Raw genomic sequence first — 22,530 nt, 5'->3', positions numbered from 1 at the left:
TAACAATTTCTCAATCTAGTCCCCAGTTGATGGACATCTGGGTTGTTTCCAGACTTTGGGTATTACAAATAAAACTGCTAAGAGCATTTGTGTATGTCTTTATGTGAACATATGCTTTCATTTCTCTTGGGTAAATACCTAGGAGTGGGATAGCTAGGCCATATAGTGGGTGTATATGTAACTTTATAAGAAACTGGAAAACTGTTTTTCAAAGTAGACATACCATTTTACATTCTCACCAGCCATATATGATAGTTCTAGTAGCTCCATATCCTGTCAGTATTTGGTATAGTCACACTATTTAATTTTGGACACTCGAATAGCTGTGCAGTTGTGTGTTGTATGAATTGAAGTTTGCCTTTTGGATATGGATATTCAATTGCTACAACATGATTTGTTAAAAAAGAAACTACTCTCCACGGATTGACCTCTGAAACTTTGTTGAAAAATCAATTGTGGGTCTACTTCTGGACTATCTTTTCTGTCCCCTGGATCTATTTGTCTATGTTTAGGCCAATGCCACATTGTATTGATTACTGCAGTTACAATATAGTAAGTATTGAAACCATGGAGCGTAGGTTCTCTGATTTTTTTTTCCCAAAGTTGGTTTGACTATTCTAGTCCAGTGCTTTTCCATATGAATTTTAGAATAGGTTTGTTGACTTCCACCAAAAAAACATGCTGAGATTTTGATTATGTTAAATCCATGGACCAATTTGAGGAGAAATGACACTTAACAATAGTGTTTTAAAATCTATGAACATGCTATCTATTTAGTTCTTTAATTTTTCTCAAAATGCTTTGTAGTGTTCAGTACACAAGTTTTACACATCTTTTGTCAGATTTATCCCAAAGCATGTCATATATTTTTGTGGTATCAGAAACAGCATTTTAAAATTTCAGTTTATGAGTGTTTGCTGCTAATATATAGAAATATAATTGATTTTTGTATTTTTATCTTGGATCCCACAACCTTGTTAAACTCACTTTCAGTTCTAATAGCTTTTTATTGATTTCGTAGGATTTTCTACAAAGACCATCATGGTATTTGACAATAGGGACAGTTTCACATCTTCCTTTCTAATCTGGATGTTTTCCATGTCTTCTTAACACTGTACAACGTTGAATAGAAGTGGAGAGAGTGAACATCCTTGCTTTTTCTTGATCCTAGAGGAATGTATTCAGTCTTTCATCATTAAGTAGCACGTTAACTGTACATTTTTTGTGGATTCTTCAACCTTTACAAGGTTGAAGAAGTTCCTTTCTATTTCTAGTATTCTGAGCGCTTTTATCTGGAATGGACATTGGATTCTGTCAAATGTTTTTTTTGTGTTTATTAAGATGATATTTTTTTTCTTTTTAGTTTTACTAAGGTGAATTATATTGATTGATTTTAAAGACTGGCACCTGAGCTAACAACTGTTGCCAATCTTGTTTTTTCTTTTTTTCCTGCTTTTTCTCCCCAAATCCCCTCAGTACATAGTTGCATATTTTTAGTTGTGGGCCCTTTTAGTTGTGGCATGTGGGACGCCGCCTCAGCACGGCCTGATGAGCAGTGCCATGTCCACACCCAGGATCTGAACCGATGAAACCCTGGGCTGTCAAAGCAGAGTGCGCGAACTTAACCACTCCGCCATGGGGCCGGCCCCCATTGATTGATTTTAAAATATTAAACCAACCCTGTATTCCTGGTCATGATGAATTATCCTTTTTACATATTATTAGGTTTGATTTGCTAAAATTATCTTAAGAATTTTTTTATCTATGTTTATGAGGAATACTGGTTCATAGTTTTAATTCTTTGTTTGGTTATGGTAGTGTTTCTTCTTCTTCAATTTGCTAGGATAGTTTATACAGAATTGGTATTATTTCTTCCTTAAATGTATGGTAGAATTCAACCTTGAAGCATTCTGGCCATTGAGTTTTCTGTGTGGGAAGGTTTTAACTAAAAATTCAATTTCTTTAATAAACAACCTGAAATAGCCCTATTTCTCTTTCTTCTTGAGTGTGCTTTGGTACTTAACATCTTTCAAGGAACTTGTCCATTACATAAAAGTTGTCACTTATACTGGAATAATATTGTTAGAAGGGACCACAGTAGCTTCTACTCTAGACTAATTTTGTCCCATTAGTGTTCTGAGTACTCTATTTGAAGCCCCATGAATTATGAGGTTATTGACTCTGGCTAGTGGAACAAGAATCGTTACAGGCCCTATGTGTACTCTAAGGATTATTCCCTTTAATCTTTTCAGGTGGTTCTTCTCCCAGCCTTCATAAGTTTCCTTACAAAGATGTGCTGACCAGAACTCAGCAGAAGACTTGGGTCAGACTCTGCAAATCTCTTGTGTTCTCTATGTAGCTCTTTCCTCTCTGGTACTCTGACTTGCAAACACTAGCTGTCGGATTCTCTGAACTTCCAGCTCCTTCTCCTCAGTTCAAAAGAGACTGCCAAGAGGGTTCCCCTCTTTGTGTTGTGGCCAGGAAATTCTCTCCAAGCAGTAAGCTGTGCTAATCATGAGGCTCACCTGATTTATTGCTTGTCTCATAGGGATCATTGTCTGTCTTTACCTGTGAAGATATAGCCTTGGTGGACACGGGTTTTTTTTCAATATTAAGGTTATCAGAAAAGATTTAAAGCATTATTTCTAGTGTATGACCCTCTGAAAAAGGGAAGGTGGCATCAGGTAGACAAGAAGAGCCAAGTGTGTTTGGTTTTAGCTAAGCGCTGACATTTTAAAAATTTATACTAAGCACAGGAGATTTGATTTTTTTTTGGGGGGGGGGTAGGGGCAGATAAAACAATCCTGTATGTATTCTCTGATAAATATATTTTACATTTAGTAGCATTTTAGAAATAAAATGTCTTTCTCCTGAAGAACTGAAGATAATTTATTATTATTAGTGTACTCAAGGAGAAGAACATTGGGAGATGAGATTAAAAAGATAAAGCTCACAAATACCATACTTGCTTTTTGTAACGAAATATGGTATCATTTTTATTTATCCTTATTAAATATCATCACTCAACTGATATTTCCAGTCTATTAAAATTTTTTAAAAGCCTCACTTAGACATTCAACTTACTCGGTATTTGTTAAGGTGTTGCATTATTTGCATTCTCTGCAAATACAGCTTTATCTGAATCATTGATAGTTTAGTTGAGCAAAGCTCAGAGTAAACACTGGGGCATATCACTAGAAATCTATTTATTTATCAGCAGACTTTTTAAGACCGGTTCAGTAAAAGAGCAAATATATTTAATTGCCCTGTATCTAATATTTATTATTCTATAATCCATTTTATGACAGATCATCTCAAATATACTATATACCTGTTTACTGGTCTGCCATAATAGGTACTACATATCCACTAAGATGAATTCAAATGACCAGTAATTACATAAAAAAAGTAAAAAGTCATCCTAACATGACTTATAGCCTTGTAGCAGTGTGCAGTTTTACCACTTCCTCTTCTAGGTAAGAAAAAACAGATTCCTTTAATAATCAATATTAAGTCATAGTCAAACTTTACCGGTTTGTAGAATTAATCTTTTTTTTTAAATGTGGTAAAATACATGTAAGATAAAATTTTACCATTTTAACCATTTTAAGTGTTCAATTCAGTGACATTAAGTACATTCACAATGTTGCACAACCATCACCACTATCCATTTCCAGAACTTTTTTGTCATCCCAAATAGAACCTTGTACCCATTAAATAATAACTCCTAATTTCCCTTTTCCCCAGCGCCTGGTAAACACTATTCTACTGTCCATCTCTATGAATTTGAGTATTCTAGGTACCTCATATAAATGGAATCCTTATAGGAAAATTCAACAGTTGTCTGTGTGTGGCTTATTTCATGTAACACAATGTTTTCAAGGTTAATTCATGTTGTATCACGTGTCAGAATTTCATTCCTTTTTAAGGTTGAATAATATTCCATATATATATATATATATATATATATATATATATATACACACACACACCAAATTTTGTTTATCTATTTATTTGTTGGGGAGCATGCGGTTTTTTTTCCAACTTTTAGCTATTGTAAATAATGCTGCTATAAACATTGGTGTACAAGTATTTGAATCCCTGCTTTCAGGTCTTTTGACTACAACCTAGAAGTGAACTGCTGGATCATATGGTAATAATTTTATGTTTAACTTTTTAAGGAAGCACCAAATTGTTCTCCATAGCAGCTATACCATTTTACATTCCCACCAGCAATGTATAAGGGTTCCAATTTCTCCATATCCTTGCCAATACTTGCTTTTTCCATATTTTTATAACAGCCCTCCTAATGGGTGTCAAGTGCTATCTCATTTTGGTTTCCATATGCATTTCTCTAATGATTAGTGATGGTGAGCATATTTTCATAGGCTTATCAGCCATTTGTATATCTTCTTTGGAGAAATGTTTATCTAAGTCCTTTGACCATTTTTGAATTGGGTTGACTGTTTTCTTGCTGTTGAGATACATATTTTGAATATTAATCCCTTATCGGATATATCATTTGCAAATATTTTCTCCTATCCCATGAGTTGTCTGTTCACTTTCTTGATAGTGTCCTGTGATACACAAAAGTTTTCAATTTTGATGAAGCTCAATTATTTTTTCTGTTATTGCCTGCACATTTGGAGTATTTTTTAAGTGATTATCATTTTGATATCATCAACATTTTCTGCAAGCCTAGTCATTCTTGGGCCTCTATTCTTTTCTATTCTCCTAAGTCTCTACCAAACTTTTAGCATTGTTCCCTATTCTATAAATGTTTTCCACCTTTTTTACATGTTATACAAATGTGAACACTATTAGTTTTCTGTGTGCTCCACAATATTTTTTTTTAAGGCTCCTCTCCCTGTTTTTTAAGTAATTAAGGTCATTTGAAGTTATAAAGTCACAATTGAATTTTTGGTGGTATTCAATCCTGTGAAGTTATCTCTACTTCCAAAGTCTCATTCTTTGGAATCATATTTACATTTTAAAAAGTTTTAACATTTCTCTTGTTAAAGTCTAGAGCATATATTTAAGTATTGCCAGTCTGATCTTTCCTGATTATAAAGAACTCTGAGTTAAAGTATCAATTTCTCCCAAGGATTCTCAGACTACCACACTGATGACGAATTCTTTCATGTTATTTAAAGGGCTAGAGTAGCACTTTCCCTAGTTACTTCCTTTACCCTTCAGAAAATAAAACCAGCAGTAAGGAAAATCTAAACCATAGATTTTTAGTCAAGTGAGACTTCCAGCAGATACATAGGAGTTTAAGGCTTTTACCACTATGTCTTGCCTTTATGTCAGTTTGTGAATTGTCAAGAATGCAGCATTTCTTTCAATTGGTTAGTGCCTTTGAAGATACTCTCACCGTATTATTTCTACAAAACACCCAGGTGATCTCATATTATTTCCAGGTCAAATTTTATGTTATTCTAGGCAGACAAGACAGTTATCTTATTTAGATACAAAATCAGTGAATATAATCGAACTGTTAGAATTATAGAATCAGAATCAGAATGGGCTTCTGGGATAATTAATACAACACCTTCCCTTTACATATAAAGACCCTGAGATTCATGAAAGTTAAGTGACAATACATAGGTGTATGAAGATACACTGAAGATCTCTTTGTTTTTTCTACTTCACAGATTTTTAAAGTCTACCGGTTAAACAGAAGCTATAAATACTAAATGAGAAAAAACAAAATATATTTCCCACTAATTTAGAATGAAAGAAAGTATATTCTTGGTAAAAAGAAAAAACTGAAAAAAATGAAATTCCATTTCATTACCTTCAAATATAATATGCAAATGATACTACTAATAAATGTAATACAAATGACAATATACCAATATTTGCTCATAATTTATCAAATTAAATTAAATAGACTTACACTTTGAAGAGCTACTTAACTTCATAAAACAGTTATTTTAGACTAGATGCCCCTTACCTTAATTCATGAAAATTTCAGAGGAAGATATTATTTTATTGGTTAGAAAACAAAGTAGTTGATGTCAAGGGCTTTGAATGAGGGGAAGGGTTGACTGAAAGGGGTGATGAAAGTGTTTTTTATCTTGATTGTGGCTGTGGTTACATGTCAGATATGCATTTGCAAAAACTCATAGAAATGTACAGTAAAAAGAGTGAATTTTACTGTATATAAATTATAAACCTCAATAACCTAACCCTTTAAAAAAACAATATTTTACCATGTAAGAAATTAGTATAAACTGAAGGAAATACTGAAAATACTGAATTAGTGTGGTTCAAATTGAGGCAGTTTTGTTGTGTAATTCTCAAGTATATTTATGCAAATATTTTGCTTTTTACTTATATATCTGTAAACTTATACACAAACCAGAAACCAAAAAGATCAGGTACGTTTTTTAAAAAACTAACTTACCGTCTCATTTCCAAAAAGTATGTCAACATAAGGCATAACTTTCATCAATGATTCTTTGAAGAACTGACTAATAAATGGTGCAGACAGATTCAAAGTGAAAATTCTGTTGTTTTCAGAAGCATGGCAAGCCACTTTTAATACTGACTCCGGGGAAACCGTAAGAAAAAAACCCTGGTTAAAGAAAAAAAGGAAGGGAAATTAGAAATGCCATCTCTACAGAGTCACTCTCAGTGAGAATAAAGAAATCTATACAAAATACAAAAGCCTATATATTACAAACTTTAAAATAGTTATAAAACGCAAGGTAGAAAATAGCATTTGATTAGGAGAAAAGTTTATCATATGAGTTCTATAGGCTTGATATTTGACATTATGTCACAGTATAAAACATCACTTATTTCACAGTAGATCCGTATGCTCAATACTGAAAGAATTTGGGGAATCTACAAAAGAAAAAATATTTGAAAGGTCTCACTCAAGACAACAATTACATTAAAATTAGAGAAACAGTAATGAAGGCAGATTGAATCCTTCCAGCTTCTTATAAACAGTTTGCATTTTTGTAAGTGATGTGATATTTATTAAAAATAAAATTAGTTTAAAAATGAAATTAGTTTACTAAGATCAGAGCTTGGTACCTTATGAAACATCTAAACTGATTTTTTAAGGAAGATTCTGAAATAGAATCTTCAAATAATTAGAAAATAATTCAATAATGAAATAGAAAAATATTTTAATTAAAATTTCATGTTAGGAAAGTTACATTTTATTATTTATTTATATATTTTTTGAGGAATATTAGCTCTGAGTTACAATCTGCTGCCAATCCTCTTTTTGCTGAGGAAGATGGGCTCTGAGCTAACGAGCTAACATCCGTGCCCATCTTCCTCTATTTTATATATGGGACGCCTACCACAGCATGGCTTGACAAGCCGTGTGTTGGTCCGCACCTGGGATCCGAACCCGCAAACCCTGGGCCTCCGAAGTGGAACGTGAGAACTTAACCGCTGCGCCACCAGGCTGGCCCCAGGAAAGTTATATTTTAAAATGCTATTTATCTACATCTTAAACATTAGCAAAAGTCTTCTAAAATACATTTATGCTTTCTAGATGAAAGAAAGTATAAGTAAAGACATGGATGCTCAAGGAGGAAACGGGTTTGAATGGTGCAGAAGTGAGTGAAGGAATATACAAAGGGCAAGAGAAGATAAACTTGGGAAGGCCAGCTGCATTATAGACCATTAAGGGGCTTAAGAGGCAGGTTAGGAGTCTATTAGGTGGGGTGGGGATGCATGATGCATAACGAAGATTTCTTGAAAGAAAGGATAACAAGCTTGTGAGAAAAGTTAGAATGTTAACTTAGACAGCAGCAATTCAGCAACAGTCAATAAAGGCCTGCATTTGGCTCTGAACAAGGAAATCATACTGGGAGTATTACATTCTAGACTTAGTAACTGTTTAAGATGTGGAAGACAAAGGAGAAAAGAGTCAAAAGATGACTGAGATTCTGGGGCCAGCCTGGTGGTGTAGTGGTTAAGTTTGCGTGCTCGCCTTTGGCGGCCTGAGGTTCGCAGGTTCAGATCCCTGACATGGACCTACACACTGCTCAGCATGCCATGCTATAGCAGCATCCCACATACAAAACAGAGGAAGACTGGCACAGATGTCAGTTCAGGGACAATCTTCTTCAAACAAAAAGAGGAGAATTGGCAATGGATGTTAGCTTACGGTGAATCTTCATCACCAAAAAAAAAAAAAAAAAAAAAGATGACTGCGATTTTGAATATGGTTCCACTTTAACAGAATCAGAAAAATTGAGAATAAGACCTGGCTTAGATGTAAAGAGAGAATATTTAGTTACAGTCAGACTACATTTGAGGTGTTAAGGGACTTCCAAAATAGATATCAGAAAGTTGGACTCACAAGAAAAGCCATGGAAGAACGTGATGGTAAAAGGGAGGTAGTAATTACTGAGGAAGAGAACGTAGAAAAAGAAGATGGTAAAGGACAGGATGGAGAAGAACAAAAATGAGAGGGCAGAGGAAAGGAAAAAAGTAAAGGAGAGAATAAGAGGAAGGCAAATGAGAACAGTAGAAGTGACAACAGAGAAATCCAACAAGGGAAATTTCAAGAAGATACTTAAAGGTACCTATAGCTATCAATTGGTAGAGAAACAAAGAATTGAGCAAAAGCCACAGGATTTGATGATGAGGAGAAAGTACTTACGGTATGAAGGTAAAAATAGTTTTAAAGAAAGAATGGTGAGAAAGTAAGGGTGAGGATTATAAATTGTTTTGAAAACTTTATCAGTAAACAAAAGAATCACCTGAAATTTACTGAGCAATTCTTGTGTTCCAAGTACTATACTAAAAGCTTTATGTATATTAACTCAATTATCATTTTTTCCTTATACCAAACCCATGAGGTAGATAACTGTTATTATTCTCCTTTTATGAATAAAGAAGGCAAGATGGGAAAGTTTAGAAATGTACAGGTCATACAGCTTATATGTGATGGAACTTGGATTCAAATGACTCCAGAGATAATGCCCCTAGTTTGAGTAGATAATAGAGAAGAAAAAAGCAGAAAGATACTTTTAGTGGGGGAAGAGGAATGGGAGAGTGGTTTTTAAGAACAGGGAAAGTTGGAGCATTTTTGCTCTTCATTGAAAAGGATCTGGTAGAGAAACAGAAGAATGAAGCAGAAAGATGGGGAGGATTAGACAGAGGAAGGAACCAGAGAAGAAAGACAATGGGAACCAGAAGGGGAGAAGAGCTAGCTTATAAATGGAAAAAATAACCTTGAAAATGTAAAAGAAACTTCTCTTAACAGTTACAAAAAACCTACTGAAATATTCACTTAAAACTGAGGAACTAACCACTTTCATCACGCTTTAAGAAGATTTTTTTCTTATTACTTTCAAACTGAACATTAAAATAATATTAAAAAATTAATTTTGTGGTAGAAGTCGTGTGTATTGAGATCCATCTTTGAAGCGTTTATTGCCCTTATAAAATTCTGAGATATTAAGAGAGAATTTTACACTGTAATTGTCTCATTACTTTAAAGTACTACTAATGAAATTCTAGTAAAAATGTTTTCCTATCACAATAACATAATACGTCCTCATCATTTAAAGATCCCAACCCTTTAATTCTTTACCAATATTCAACTATTCTAAAAGGTAACAAGTCTTTGTCTTAGGTAACATTATTTTAAAAATGTTTTCATCTTACTTTTTTAACCTACTATCATATCACTTGCAAACCATGACCATCCAAGCTGCTTCCTTTGCTATTTCTGTCACTTGGAGAATTAAATATTACAGCATTAATCACTTGGAGAATTAAATTATATAGCATCTTGTCTCCACAGTAATACGTATGTACTTGCTTTTTAGCCTTTCATTTAATGAGGAGAGTTTAAAGCTCCCCACCCCCATTTCTCCCCAGACTATTTCAGCATGAAATAAAAACCTCCCAGAGCTAGCATTCTGCCAGCTGTGGATTAACCACAGACAGCCATAGAGTGGTCTACATAAATAGTAACCTGGTCAAATAATTAGGCTTCTCACCAACTTCTAACTGAAAATTTGATCTGTGCTAAAATACATCTGATTGTAATTTAAGGTACAGAACAGTACACCTCTGGAGTCTAAATTTGGCCTCATTCCAAATGTGTGTATGTTGTATGTGTGTTTTACTTTAAAACCAACACAAGAGTATTGTAATGTGGATACTTTAATCTCCTTTTTGTTAATTTTATAAAAAATATACAAAAAACTGTCAGTTTCTAAATGAGGCAAACACAATTTAAATTAATTCCATTTTTGAATGGTCTCCTGTTTTTCTTTAAGTAAATATTTAGTATTTAAACAATTTAGGATTTGTGCTCTGTCAGAGTGCAAAGACTTAAAACTGATGCCAACCATAATTTTTCTTCCTAGATTTATATTTGCTAGGCCACATGTTCCAGACTGTAGTATCACCAAAAATATAAATGGTGCCATTATAAAAATTTTTTTCAAGTGTCAGGTTACAACGAAAACAGACCAATAGTTTACAAGGCCATAGTTTAGAAAAATACTCTATATAATCAACAAAATCTTGTGATTTTTTAAATTAGGGATTTCAGTCTACACAACAGTTAAATCTGCTATTATTTGTCCCTAAGAGTAACCAAAAGCAAAGCAGATTCTAACACTAAAGAGGTTAAGTGTTGGAGGTTGGATAATATTAACCAGAACTGAGAGTAAGCAAGACAATTTTACTCCTTAAAATGAAAAACAAAAATGCAGGAGTAGGAGGGATAGTGAAAGACTAAGGTAAAGCCAAAGAACCATTTTAGCAGAGCCAGACATAATGCTTGGAAATCTCAAATACTAGATTTGTCATCCAACTACTCTAAGGACTTCTCAGGGTAGTTTAAACAGAGGGGAATGAGGGAAATTAAACTGTTAAACATACTAAAAGAAAAGGAAAGGAACTACTCTTTACCAGTATTTACCTTAATTCAGGGCAATCACTTGGAGTTCTTTTTAATCCTCCCTACCTAAGAGCACAAACTCTTTTTATTATTTCCATCAACAATTATCTGAGGAATAGATGTGTGTGTGTGCACGTGTGTATGTGTACATAAACACCTATGTAAATTTTAGGGATTCATAACTCTTGGAAGTATAAGAGTCTTGATCCAAAAGGAAATAAAGCTATGTAGAGCAACCATGCCTTATAATTAACAACTGTGAATAAACAGTGAGATAGAAAAAAAAAAGGCCTTTTGTTTAGAAAAATACTCTGATCAGAATGTAATAGGGCAGAAATGGATATTGTTTTGAAACATTCAGAAAGTGGATTTTAACCTATTTGGCTCTATCTAGATACACATATGCATAAAATTTTATATGCAGTGGCGGTAGGGGTGGGTCAGTAACCCCTTGAGGCTCATTTATAAATAACGGGTAAGCACTGGATTTGACTGAAGGTTAAGAACTTGTCATTTAGTTTGTTTTCTCAAAAATACAGAACCACATAAATTACAAGTTATTTAAAGAGCTTGACTTTCTTTTCTTAAAAGCATGGACAATCTCTAATAAAAGAGAACTTCTGGAATGGGAAAGGCTTTCAAGACTGGAGAGAGAAAGATTATCTAAAGATTTGCTATAGAAAAATCAAAACCTTCAGTTGGTTTTCTTCCAAACGTGGGGCTGGGGGCGGGGGGGGGGGGGAAGGGAGGGAGGGAAGAGAAACAAACAAAAAACCAGGAAAAATGCCTACAGTAAGTATGACAAAGTGTTAATATCTTTAGTCTATAAAGAACTTAAAAAATAGATTAAAAATTAAACAAACATCAGGACACCAATTGCTAAATAAGCGAAGAACGTAATGAAGCATTCCATTAAAAGAGAACTACACTAGTAAATAAATATATAGACAAGTATTCCTCTCTAGCAAGTAAAGAAACAACATGGTACTACTAAATGATGACGAAAGGTAGGTGAAATTAATATATCAATATTGCTGATGGGAATGCAACTGACAGAAAATACACATAAGGAACCATAAACAAATTCATACTCTTTGACCCAATAATTCTACTTTTGAGAGTCTACTTTAAGGAAATAACCCAAAATATGGGAAAATATACATTCACAAGCATACCAGTATACTATTTATTTTATTGAAAACCTGGCAACAGCGTAAACATTCAATGACAGAGGAATAAATAGTCAGGTAAGGACTGGCATATATACTCACTCTAAAACTGGCTATTGATCATTTAAAATGTGGCTAGTGCAACTGAAGACCTAAATTTCAAATTTTACTTAATTTTAATTTAAATGTAAGAAGCCACACGTAGCTAATAAGCTCACGCAATGTGGCTAGTGTAACTGTGGAACTAAAATTTTAATTTAGTTTATTTAAAGTTAACAATGGAAGCAGTCCAAAATATTTTTCTGCTAAACACAGTTTTATTGTTTTGGTAGGACTACATTTCATTTTGATCATGGAAAATTTAGTGAATGAATGGTGTTATAAATGTAAAATAGATACCAATTTCAAAGACTTAGTATGAAACAAAAATCTTAAAAATGTAATTAATAAGTTTATATGATTAGATGTTGAAATGAGAAATATTTTAGATATAGTGAATCAAATAAAATATATTAACATTAATTTTATCTATTTCTTTTTACTTTTTTTATGTTGTTACTAGAAAGTTTTGAATTGCATATGTAGTTTGTACTGCATTTTCATTGGACATTGCTGCTCTAGAGAATACTTTGAAGTTATTAAAATGATTACGAAAACTAGTAGCAAAAGTGGAAAACGTTTATGCTACATAAATGTTAAATGAAGCATAAGACATACAAATAATGTGTACAAAATATGGTTACAAATTGGATTAAATCAATAGAAAAAAAACTAGAAGAAAATACTCCTAAAATAAAAATGGTTAGATTTGAGTAGAAAAATTATAGATAATTTTACTATTTTCTCATTTTTCAAATTTTGCTGATGTGGTTCAATTACTCTTCTGATAAAAACTGCTTAAAAGATAAAAATATTTCGTTCACTTGATGTAAATCTATGCACAAACAAGAGATACACTGTGAGAAGCTTAATTCAATAAACAAGAGTAAGAACAGATAAACAGCTAGGAGTAAGTCTACATTATTTCTTCGAGTATACAGACAGTTGAAAAAGGAACAAACTAAATAAGCATAAATCACTATTCATACAAGCAAAAGAAAAATAAAGAAGGATGTGGGGTAACTGAAAAATATCTGGACAACCAGAGAGCCCCACCAAACCCAGGCTAACTGATGAAGGAGGTTGAAGGTACCAGAGGCTGTATCTTAAGATGTACCACTGTTGTTTTAAAGAACATAATTGGTCTGTTTTCCATGCCATAATGAAGATGCCATAGTAACACTAGTCAGAGAACAGGGTTGAGAGAATGAATGAATTAGTAAGCCAAAAATAACAAATACAACAACCATATAGCATGTTTTCTCACTCTTAATGGGTCCTCCATCTTATATGAATCTCCCAGAAAGTACAAAATCTATTTCCTTGTAAGAGAGGGAGGATCAAATATGAACTCTGACAAAGCATAGTTCTCATTTGCTTGTAAGGAAAATAACTGACTTTTGACAACCATTAAGATAACGTACAAATCATTTACAATTACAATGTTGTGATATGCACTACTTCATACCAATGATAGCAATAGAATTACTAAAAGAAAAAAGTCAGAACAAATACACTAGCAAATGCTGCATTGATTATATCTCCACTGACTGAATGTAATGCATCAATGGAATAGAATAATTCACCTAGAACTTTCTGCCTGTGTGGCTCTTTTGGAAGCATCAATGAAATCACTCACTCCACATATATTTTAACCTCTTTAAGGATTAAAATACCTACAAACTATACCATGAATGCAGAAGTCAGCTTTTCTTCCATCCCAAATAACCCTCTCAAAAAGCATGTAATAGGAGGCAGCAAGAAATAGGGGAAAGAAGATGGTTTTAGGGGGACACGTAAGAGGATATTTATCACAACTTTGCTGAAAAGTAAAAGGGAGTGTGAGGCATCCTGGAAGTCCACTTCTATGGGAAAAGATAAGGAAAATGTGGTGAATGCACATCATTATATAGAGATTAAAAACAATAGATTAGAAATATATATATCAGATTGAATAAGCTATATACAAGTATCTACATACTTTTATCTACTGTACATAATATCAACACACATGCACACATCTAAAACAGGATACATTTTTCAAGGAGACAGGACACATCAAACACATTAGAGTATCCACGGTGGGGTGAGGAACGGAATTAGGGATCAGGAATGATATGAAAAACAAAATAATAAGAGAGGAGCCATGCCTAAGCCAAATGATAATAATTTGACAGGGTCTGATTTTAACTCAATTCTCTGCACTATAGAATTTAAACAAACTAGTATACTTATTTTTAACAATTTTGCCAATCTGACTACTTATTAACTGCGTGATTTTGGGCAATTTAACTTCACAGACCTCACTGTTTTCACCTGAAAAATGGCAGTAACACCTATACCTATCAAGGTCATTGTGAAAATTAAACGAGTGCTTAATACACGCCTGGCAAGTTGCACACACTCCATACATATTTATATTTTATAAATATTATTTCTGTAGTAATATCAAGAGTATTAGGGAGTTTTGTTTTGTTTTTCCATGAATGGTGAATTCTATGTTATAGCTGTTAGTTACAATTCTGAACCAAAGTACACTCTTTAATGTCAATATACAGTTTGGGGGGCTGGCCCCGTGGCCGAGTGGTTAAGTTCGAGCGCTTCGCTGCAGGCGGCCCAGTGTTTCGTTAGTTCGAATCCTGGGCGCGGACATGGCACTGCTCATCAGACCACGCTGAGGCAGCGTCCCACATGCCACAACTAGAAGAACCCACAAAGAAGAATACACAACTATGTACTGGGGGGCTTTGGGGAGAAAAAGGAAAAAAATAAAATCTTTAAAAAAAAATATACAGTTTGGTATTTCCTTTGAAAAACAAAAATATAAAACAAAATCCATCATTCCTTTTCCAAAAGCTCTTCCTGCCTCCTCTCTTTGATTTAATCATCCTGTATCTTGCTGACAGATTAATCACTCTGATCACTCTTCTTTTCCTAGTAAATTAAATCCAAATGCCTCACACCCCAGCATTCAAAGCTTTCCACAGAAGTACTCCAACTTACATAGTAAACCAGCTGTAATCTATATTACTTCACAACATATGTCCTTGCTTCAATCATACAGAATGCTTTACTTCTCCCAAAATAAATCTTGTGACTCTTTATGTTGTTTCTTCTATCTGAAATATCCCCTCCCTCCACCTGTTGGAATTTTATTCATCCATCAAGGCCCATTTGAAATCTAACTTCCATCCCACAGAGTATTACTGCATTCCCACCAATGAGAAGTTCTCATTCTTCTTTGAACTTCCATAGTAGGTAGTATTACGAAATAAATAACCAAGGGTATTTATTTTATTTTACTTAATAATAAAAGCAACTTGCATTTGTCTTATCTCCCTAACTTCACTGTAAACTTAAGGGCAAGAGTACTTTCTATTTTTATGTTTGCTGCAGTACAAAGTACAATGTACAGATATTTTAAAGATACCTCAAAATTTAGAACCGCAAAGACCCCAAATAGCCAAAGCAAGTCTGAGAAAGAATGAAGCTGGAGGCATTGTGCTCCCGGATTTCAACCTATATTACAAAGCTATAGTAATCAAAACAGTATGGTATTGGCATAAAAACAGACACAGAGATCAATGGAACAGAATAAAGAGCCTAGAACTAAATCCACACATATATGGTCAATTAATTTACGACAAAGGAGCCAAGAAAATACAATGGGGAAAGGAAAGTCTCTTCAATAAATACTGTAGGAAAACTAGACAGCCACATGCAAAAGAATGAAACGGGACCACTATCTTACATGTACCATACACAAAAACTGACTCAAAATGGATTAAAGACTTGAACATAAGACCTGAAACCATAAAACTCCTAGAAGAAAAGATAGGTGGAGTGACGTTGGTCTTGGCAATGATTTTTTTTGGATTTGACACCCAAAGCAAAAATAAACAAGTGAGACTATATCAAACTAAAGAACTTCTGTACAGCAAAAGAAACCACCAACAAAATGAAATGGCAACCTACAGAATGGGAGAAAATATTTGCAGATCATATATCCGATAGGAGGTTAATATCCAAAATATATAAAGAACTCATATGACTCAATCACATAAAAATCAAACAATCTGATTAAAAATTGGGCAGAGGATCTAAAAAGACATTTTTCCAAGGAAGACATACAAATGGCCAACAGGTAGACGAAAAGGTGCTCAAAAGCAAACCAAAACCACAATGTGGTATCATCTCACACCTATTAGAATGGCTATTAACAAAAAGACAAGAAATAAAGTGCTAACAAGAAATAAGTAAGGACATGGAGAAAAGAGAACCCTTGTGCACTGTTGGTGGGAATGTAAATTGGTGCAGCCACTATGGAATATAATATGGGGCTTCCTCAAAAATTAAAAACAAAACTACAATAATGATCCAGCAATTCCACTTCTGGGTATTTATCCCAAGGAAACAAAAACACTGACTCCCCCATGTTCACTGCAACATTATTTACAGTAGCCAAGATATGGAAACAACCTAAGTGTCCATCGATGGATGAATGTATAAAGAAAATGTGGTATGTATATACAACGGAATATCAGCAGCCATAAAAAAGAAGGAAATCCTGCCATTTGCAACAACATGGATGGATCTTCAGGGCATTATGCTAAGTGAAATATGTCAGATAGAACAAGACAAATACTGTATGATCTCACTTATATATGGAATCTCAAAACAAAAAACAAAACACAAAACTGAGCTCATAGATATGGAGAATCTGTGGTTGTCTGAGACAAGGGTGTGGGGTAGGCAAAATGGGTGAAGGAAGACAAAAGGTACAAATTTCCTGTTATAAAATGAATAAGTCATGGGAATTAATGTAAAGCATGGTGACTACAGTTAATAATACTGTATTGCATATCTGAAAGTAGCTAGGAGAGTAGATCTTGAAAATTCTCATGAGACAAAAAATTTTTGTAACCCCAAGGAATGTATCACAATCTAATGTTGAAACCGTGTATTACTCTGAGATAAAATAACCTAGAGCACTCTTATGAGTTTCCTGCAGCAACCTGGGATGTCTTAGTACACAGTTGGGAAACTGTGGCTCTAGTTGAAGAAAATACCTTGACAAGCATTTTTATTTGAGAGAGCTAAAGCCCTTCTTGAACATAATTCAGAGTATTTAGAAAATGGAAGTTGATTTACTCTGCACAAGGTAGCAGAAGTAAATCTGAGTATAAGGGTAGCATTCCAGAAAGCAGAGGTGAGAGGATTTTATAAAAAGATGGCAGCAGGGTGCCCTGAAAGTAAAATATAGCCAATGAAAAATTGCCTGTGGCTGGGATCCCCTAACAATTTTAGTAATGCTTCCTGTCCTTTATAGTGTTATAATCCCTCTCCATTATAAAAATTAGTTCTTCACCTCTCAAATATGTGTAAATAATTTTTCATATTTCTGTTCAAGGACGTTTGAATTTAAGAATTGTCTTTGCCCCCAAATCCAATGTCTATGTCCCATCAGTTTTAATTCTATAGTAACTCTCACAGCTATGCCATCTTTCCCATTTATGCAACATTAATATTAATTTCCTATTAATACAACCCTCATTACTGTGTAAACACTACTGCAACAGTTTCCTGTTTTGGCAAAGCTCCTTTGCTCAAAAACCTTAAATGGCTTGTTTCCTATACAATATATCTCAAGTTCCTGACATGGCATTAAAAACCTGTTAAATCTGAGTAATCTATCTTTCCTATACTCTCTCTGATGACCTATCTTCATGAAACTTTCACTCTGATCACACGGGGCTTCTAGCTAGCCTAAGTACAAATTCTACATCTTCCTATATCCCTGCCTTTGCTGGTGATGTTTATCCACTTTATAGAACCTGTTCTTCACCTTCTACTTGATCATAAGTTGGCAAAATGCTTTCTGCTAAAGGCCCAATAGTAAATATTTTAGGTTTGTGGGCCATATGATCTCTATTGTAACTACTCAACTCTGCTGTTGTAGCACTAAAGCAGGTATAGACAATACATAAAAGAATGAGCATGGTTGTGTTCCAATAAAACTTTATTCACAAGAACAGGTGGTGGGCCAAATCTGGCCCACAGGACATACTTTGCTGACCCCTGAACTGAAGGAAACATGTACTATTAAGTGGAAATGAAAAGAATCACCTAGATAAAAAGAATGTTGGAGAGAAATATTAATAGGAAATCCAATGTACAGTGGTAATGAGAGTTAGCTTCCTCTTAAGAATAAAGAACATGAAATTTAAAGTTAAAGTAGATTTAGAGAGAGAAGGAAACTATATAATTACATTTCCTGATATCTTCTCTTGAAATGAGAACATCTGACTATTTCCTGAGGTTAGCACTAAGTTACCACAAGTCTCCTACACTTGAGTGCAACACCTAAATTCCAGAGGGTTCTAAGTTATTGCTGCTCTCCATCTCCACCCCTTAGGCTAACTCAATGCTTCTCCCAGATGCCTCTGAAGATACTCTCTAGTTTCCACATGCAGGACAGGATTATTTATATAATTTTTATACCATGAGTAGTATCTATTGGAAGAGACAAAAATTGTCAAGTGGTGGAATGTGCTAATAAAGCTAACCAATGTTTTTAAGATTTTTTAAAATTTTTAAAAATGAATTACAATCACGGTTCACAGACCAGGCACTTGTGGATGAGAATTAAAATAGAGCGTGCCTTCTTTGATGCCAAGGTATTGCAGAGAATAACCTTCTTCTAATTTAAGCTCTGGACTGCTTTGTGGCAAATTATTGAAATAAACACTTGCTATTCCCACATTTTTCATAAGTGGCACAAATGAAAGTGTTTGTCTTAATTTTTATGTAAAAGTAACAATTGGAGTTGTATGTCTCCCTAAAATTTCTAAAATAGCAACAGATAATCAAGTAGCAGGTGACAGTTGAAAAAAAAAAAAGACTGGAGGGGCTGGCTTGGTGGCATGGTAGTTAAGTTCGCACACTCCGCTTTGGTGGCCAGGGGTTCCCAGGTGTGGACCTACATACTGCTCATCAAGCCATGCTGTGGTGGTGTCCCACATAGAAAAGAGAGGAAGATTGGCACAGATGTTAGTGGAGGGCCAATCTTCCTCATCAAAGTAAATAAATAAATAAAAATTAAAAAAAATGACTGCAGTAGAAATTTAGATATTCAAATTCTGGTCTAGGTTTTGGACAAGATAATTTGAAACATTTGAGCAATATATTTAATCTCGACGAGCTTCTGTGCCTTTTTTTCATTTTTTTGAGGAAGATTAGCCCTCAGCTAACATGTGCTGCCCATCCTCCTCTTTTTGCTGAGGAAGACTGGCCCTGAGCTAACATCCGTGCCCATCTTCCTCTACTTTATATGTGGGACGTCTACCACAGCATGGCTTGCCAAGTGGTGCCATGTCTGCACCCGGGATCTGAACCGGTGAATCCCCAGGCCACTGAAGCAGAACATGTACACTTAACTGTTGTGTCACCAGGCCAGCCCCGAGCTTCTGTGTATTAATTTGTGAAAAACAGGAGATTGAATGGATGATCTTGAGAGGATCTTCCATCTCAAAAATTCTATAATTTAGTTAGGTTTTAAATTAATTGATATTTTTTAATCAAGGTAAAATTCACATAACATAAAATTAACCATTTAAAGGTGAACAATTCAATATCACTTAGTACATTCACAATGTTGTGCAACCATTAGCTCAATCCAGTACCAAAAAGTTTACATCTTCCCCAAAAACAAACTCCATACCCATTAAGAAGTTATTCCACATTGCCCCTAGCTCCTGGTAACCACCAATCTGTTTTCTGTTTTCATAGATTTACCTGTTCTGGATATTTCAAATAAAGGGACTCATACATCATGTTATCTTTTATGTCTGGCCTCTTTCACTCAGCATAATGTTTTTGAAGTTCATATATGTTGTAGTATATTTATTTTTTCTTATGGCTGAATAATATTCCATTGCATGGATATATTGCAATGTGTTTATCTATCAGGTTATGGACATTTAGCTTGTTTTCATAAGTGATGTTTTTTGCATATTATTTTTAGAAGCAATAAATAACAAGAACGTGTAAATCTCAAAAGTGCACTCTAAAAAAGATCTGAAGGGATTTCTGAGGAAGGAGTCCCTTTTATCCAGAAATTGACAAATCTTAGTGAGGCAGAAATGCAATGAATTATAACTTCTGATTCATATAACTAATTGAGGTTTTAGTGAAAAATTTTATTTTTTTTTAATTTTTACTTTTTAAAGATTTTAATTTTTCCTTTTTCTCCCCAAAGCCCCCTGGTACATAGCTGTATATTCTTTGTTGTGGGTCCTTCTAGTTGTGGCATACGGGATGCTGCCTCAGCGTGGTTTGATGAGCAGTGCCATGTCCGCACCCAGGATTCGAACCAACGAAACACTGGGCCACCTGCAGCGGAGAGCACGAACTTAACCACTGGGCCACGGAGCCAGCCCCTAGTGAAAAATTTTAAAACACAAAATTCTATCTAAGATGAAAAAGTTTATGAAATACATAGATCAGGGTCTGAAAGAGAAGTAATAGAGAACACAAATGATCTTTAAGAACCTACACTGAGATGGTTGCTCTTTTTGGCCATATTTTATCTGGAAGTGATCTTAAGTAGCTACTTTACAGAATGAAAAATAGTGATTTCTCTCCATTACTACTGGACACAGTTGTTTTAAATCTGAGTTCAAGAATGGCAAAATGCAACTATTTTTCTGAGTAATCATTTTGGCTCTCTGAAGTTTGCATTGTTTATTTTCATGAAAGTATCATTTTATAAATGGAAAATGACTAAGCTGAAAGCTATTGTTTTATCATTCTAAGTGGTCAATGTTTCTGTTTTTGATAAAGTCAAATTTCAAACCATTTTCTGTGACATAGGAAAGAGCTAAACTGTCAGTAAATGTAGTTTTACTGACTCTGACATTTTCTTCTTAGGTGCTGCAAGCCTGTCAAAAGGACAGAATTGCTTTTAGACTTGAAGAATTTCTTTATTGCCGAAGCAAACTCTGATTGATTGCTGCCAGATCAGTATCTATCTGCTCATAACAGTAGCACAAGAAGTCCAAAAGGTACAGATAGCCCTTGGCAACAGATATGAAACCTTCAGGACACTGGAAGCCTTGTATGTTAATTAGCATTTTTCAGATATCATATGATACTTAGACATTAATTGTCTTCTGGCTGTTATTAAGTTACACAAATTGATATAATTTTTAAATTAAGAAAAGTGACTAAAATACACTTTTAACACTGATATAGGACAGTAGTTCTTGAAATGTAATTCCTGAGTCAGCAGCTTCAGTATCATCTGGAACTTGCTAAAAAGGCAAATTCTCGGTCCCACCCCAGACATAGTGAATCAGAAACCGTGGGCAAGACACAGCAAACTGTGTTTTCATGCCCTCTAGGTGATTTTGATGCATGTTAAAGTATGAAAACCACTGATCTAGAATAATGAAATATCCATTCATTATCCTTAAGACTTCTATCCATTATACAGAAACTCAAAATCTTTATGAAGATGGTAAAAAGGAGGCCCACTACAAAATACAAAACTTTTCTGTAGTGTAGAAAAAGGTTGTGTTTCTTTGTTCTAAGAGGTACCTCCAATATTTTCTAGATAAAAATTAGAATTAGTTTCCCTGCAATGGTAGCATTGGCCTGAACACAGCCATTATGCTATTATATGGGGCTTCCAAGTTATGTCCTGTGAAAAAAGGTTTCGCAGTTAAAAATATTTGATCTATTATGGAGATTTCTCAAAAAATTAAAAATAGAAATACCATATGATTCAGCTGTCCCAGTGCTGAGTATTTATCCAAAGAACTTGAAATCAACATTACAAAGATATTCACGTACCCATATGTTCATTGCAGCATTACTCACAACAGTCAAGATGTGGAAGCAACACAAGTACCCTTTTATGGATGAATGGATAAAGATTATGTAGTATACATACACAACAGAATACTACTCAGCCATAAAAAAGGACAAAATCGTCCCATTCGCAACAACATGAATGGACCTTGAGGGTATGATGGTAAGCAAAATAAGCCAGACAGAGAAAGACAAATACTGCATGATTTCACTCATATGTGGAAGATGAAAAAACACAGACAAATAGAACAGTTTAGTGCTTACCAGGGAGGAAGGGAGCTTGGAAGTGGGTGAAAGGGGTAAAGGGGCACATATGTATGGTGATGGATAAAAATTAGGCTACTGGTGGTGAGCACAATGAACTCTGTACAGAAAATGATAAATAATAATGCACACCCCAATTACACAATATTATAATCCATTATGATCTCAATAAACTGAGGAAATTAAAGCCCAGAGAGGTTGGTCTACTTGCCCAAGGTCATTAGTTGGTCAAGT

At 34.3% G+C, this 22,530-nt stretch overlaps 1 protein-coding gene across 6 annotated transcripts in view; it reads right to left on the bottom strand.

The window, feature by feature from the left end:
• The window catches only part of ADK (adenosine kinase), a 523,395-nt gene that overhangs the window by 145,450 nt on the left and 355,415 nt on the right, over nucleotides 1-22,530 (bottom strand). For all 6 annotated transcript variants that reach the window (XM_070566356.1, XM_070566381.1, XM_070566372.1 and 3 more), the window contains one exon: nucleotides 6,410-6,580. In XM_070566356.1, coding sequence (XP_070422457.1) covers nucleotides 6,410-6,580 — 171 coding nt within the window. The remainder of the gene's footprint in view (nucleotides 1-6,409; nucleotides 6,581-22,530) is intronic.

The sequence above is a fragment of the Equus przewalskii genome, chromosome 1 (genome assembly GCF_037783145.1).
Source record: "Equus przewalskii isolate Varuska chromosome 1, EquPr2, whole genome shotgun sequence".
NCBI lineage: Eukaryota > Metazoa > Chordata > Mammalia > Perissodactyla > Equidae > Equus > Equus przewalskii.
Note: the sequence above shows the minus strand (reverse complement) of the source record. Positions and strands in the feature narration are given on the sequence as shown.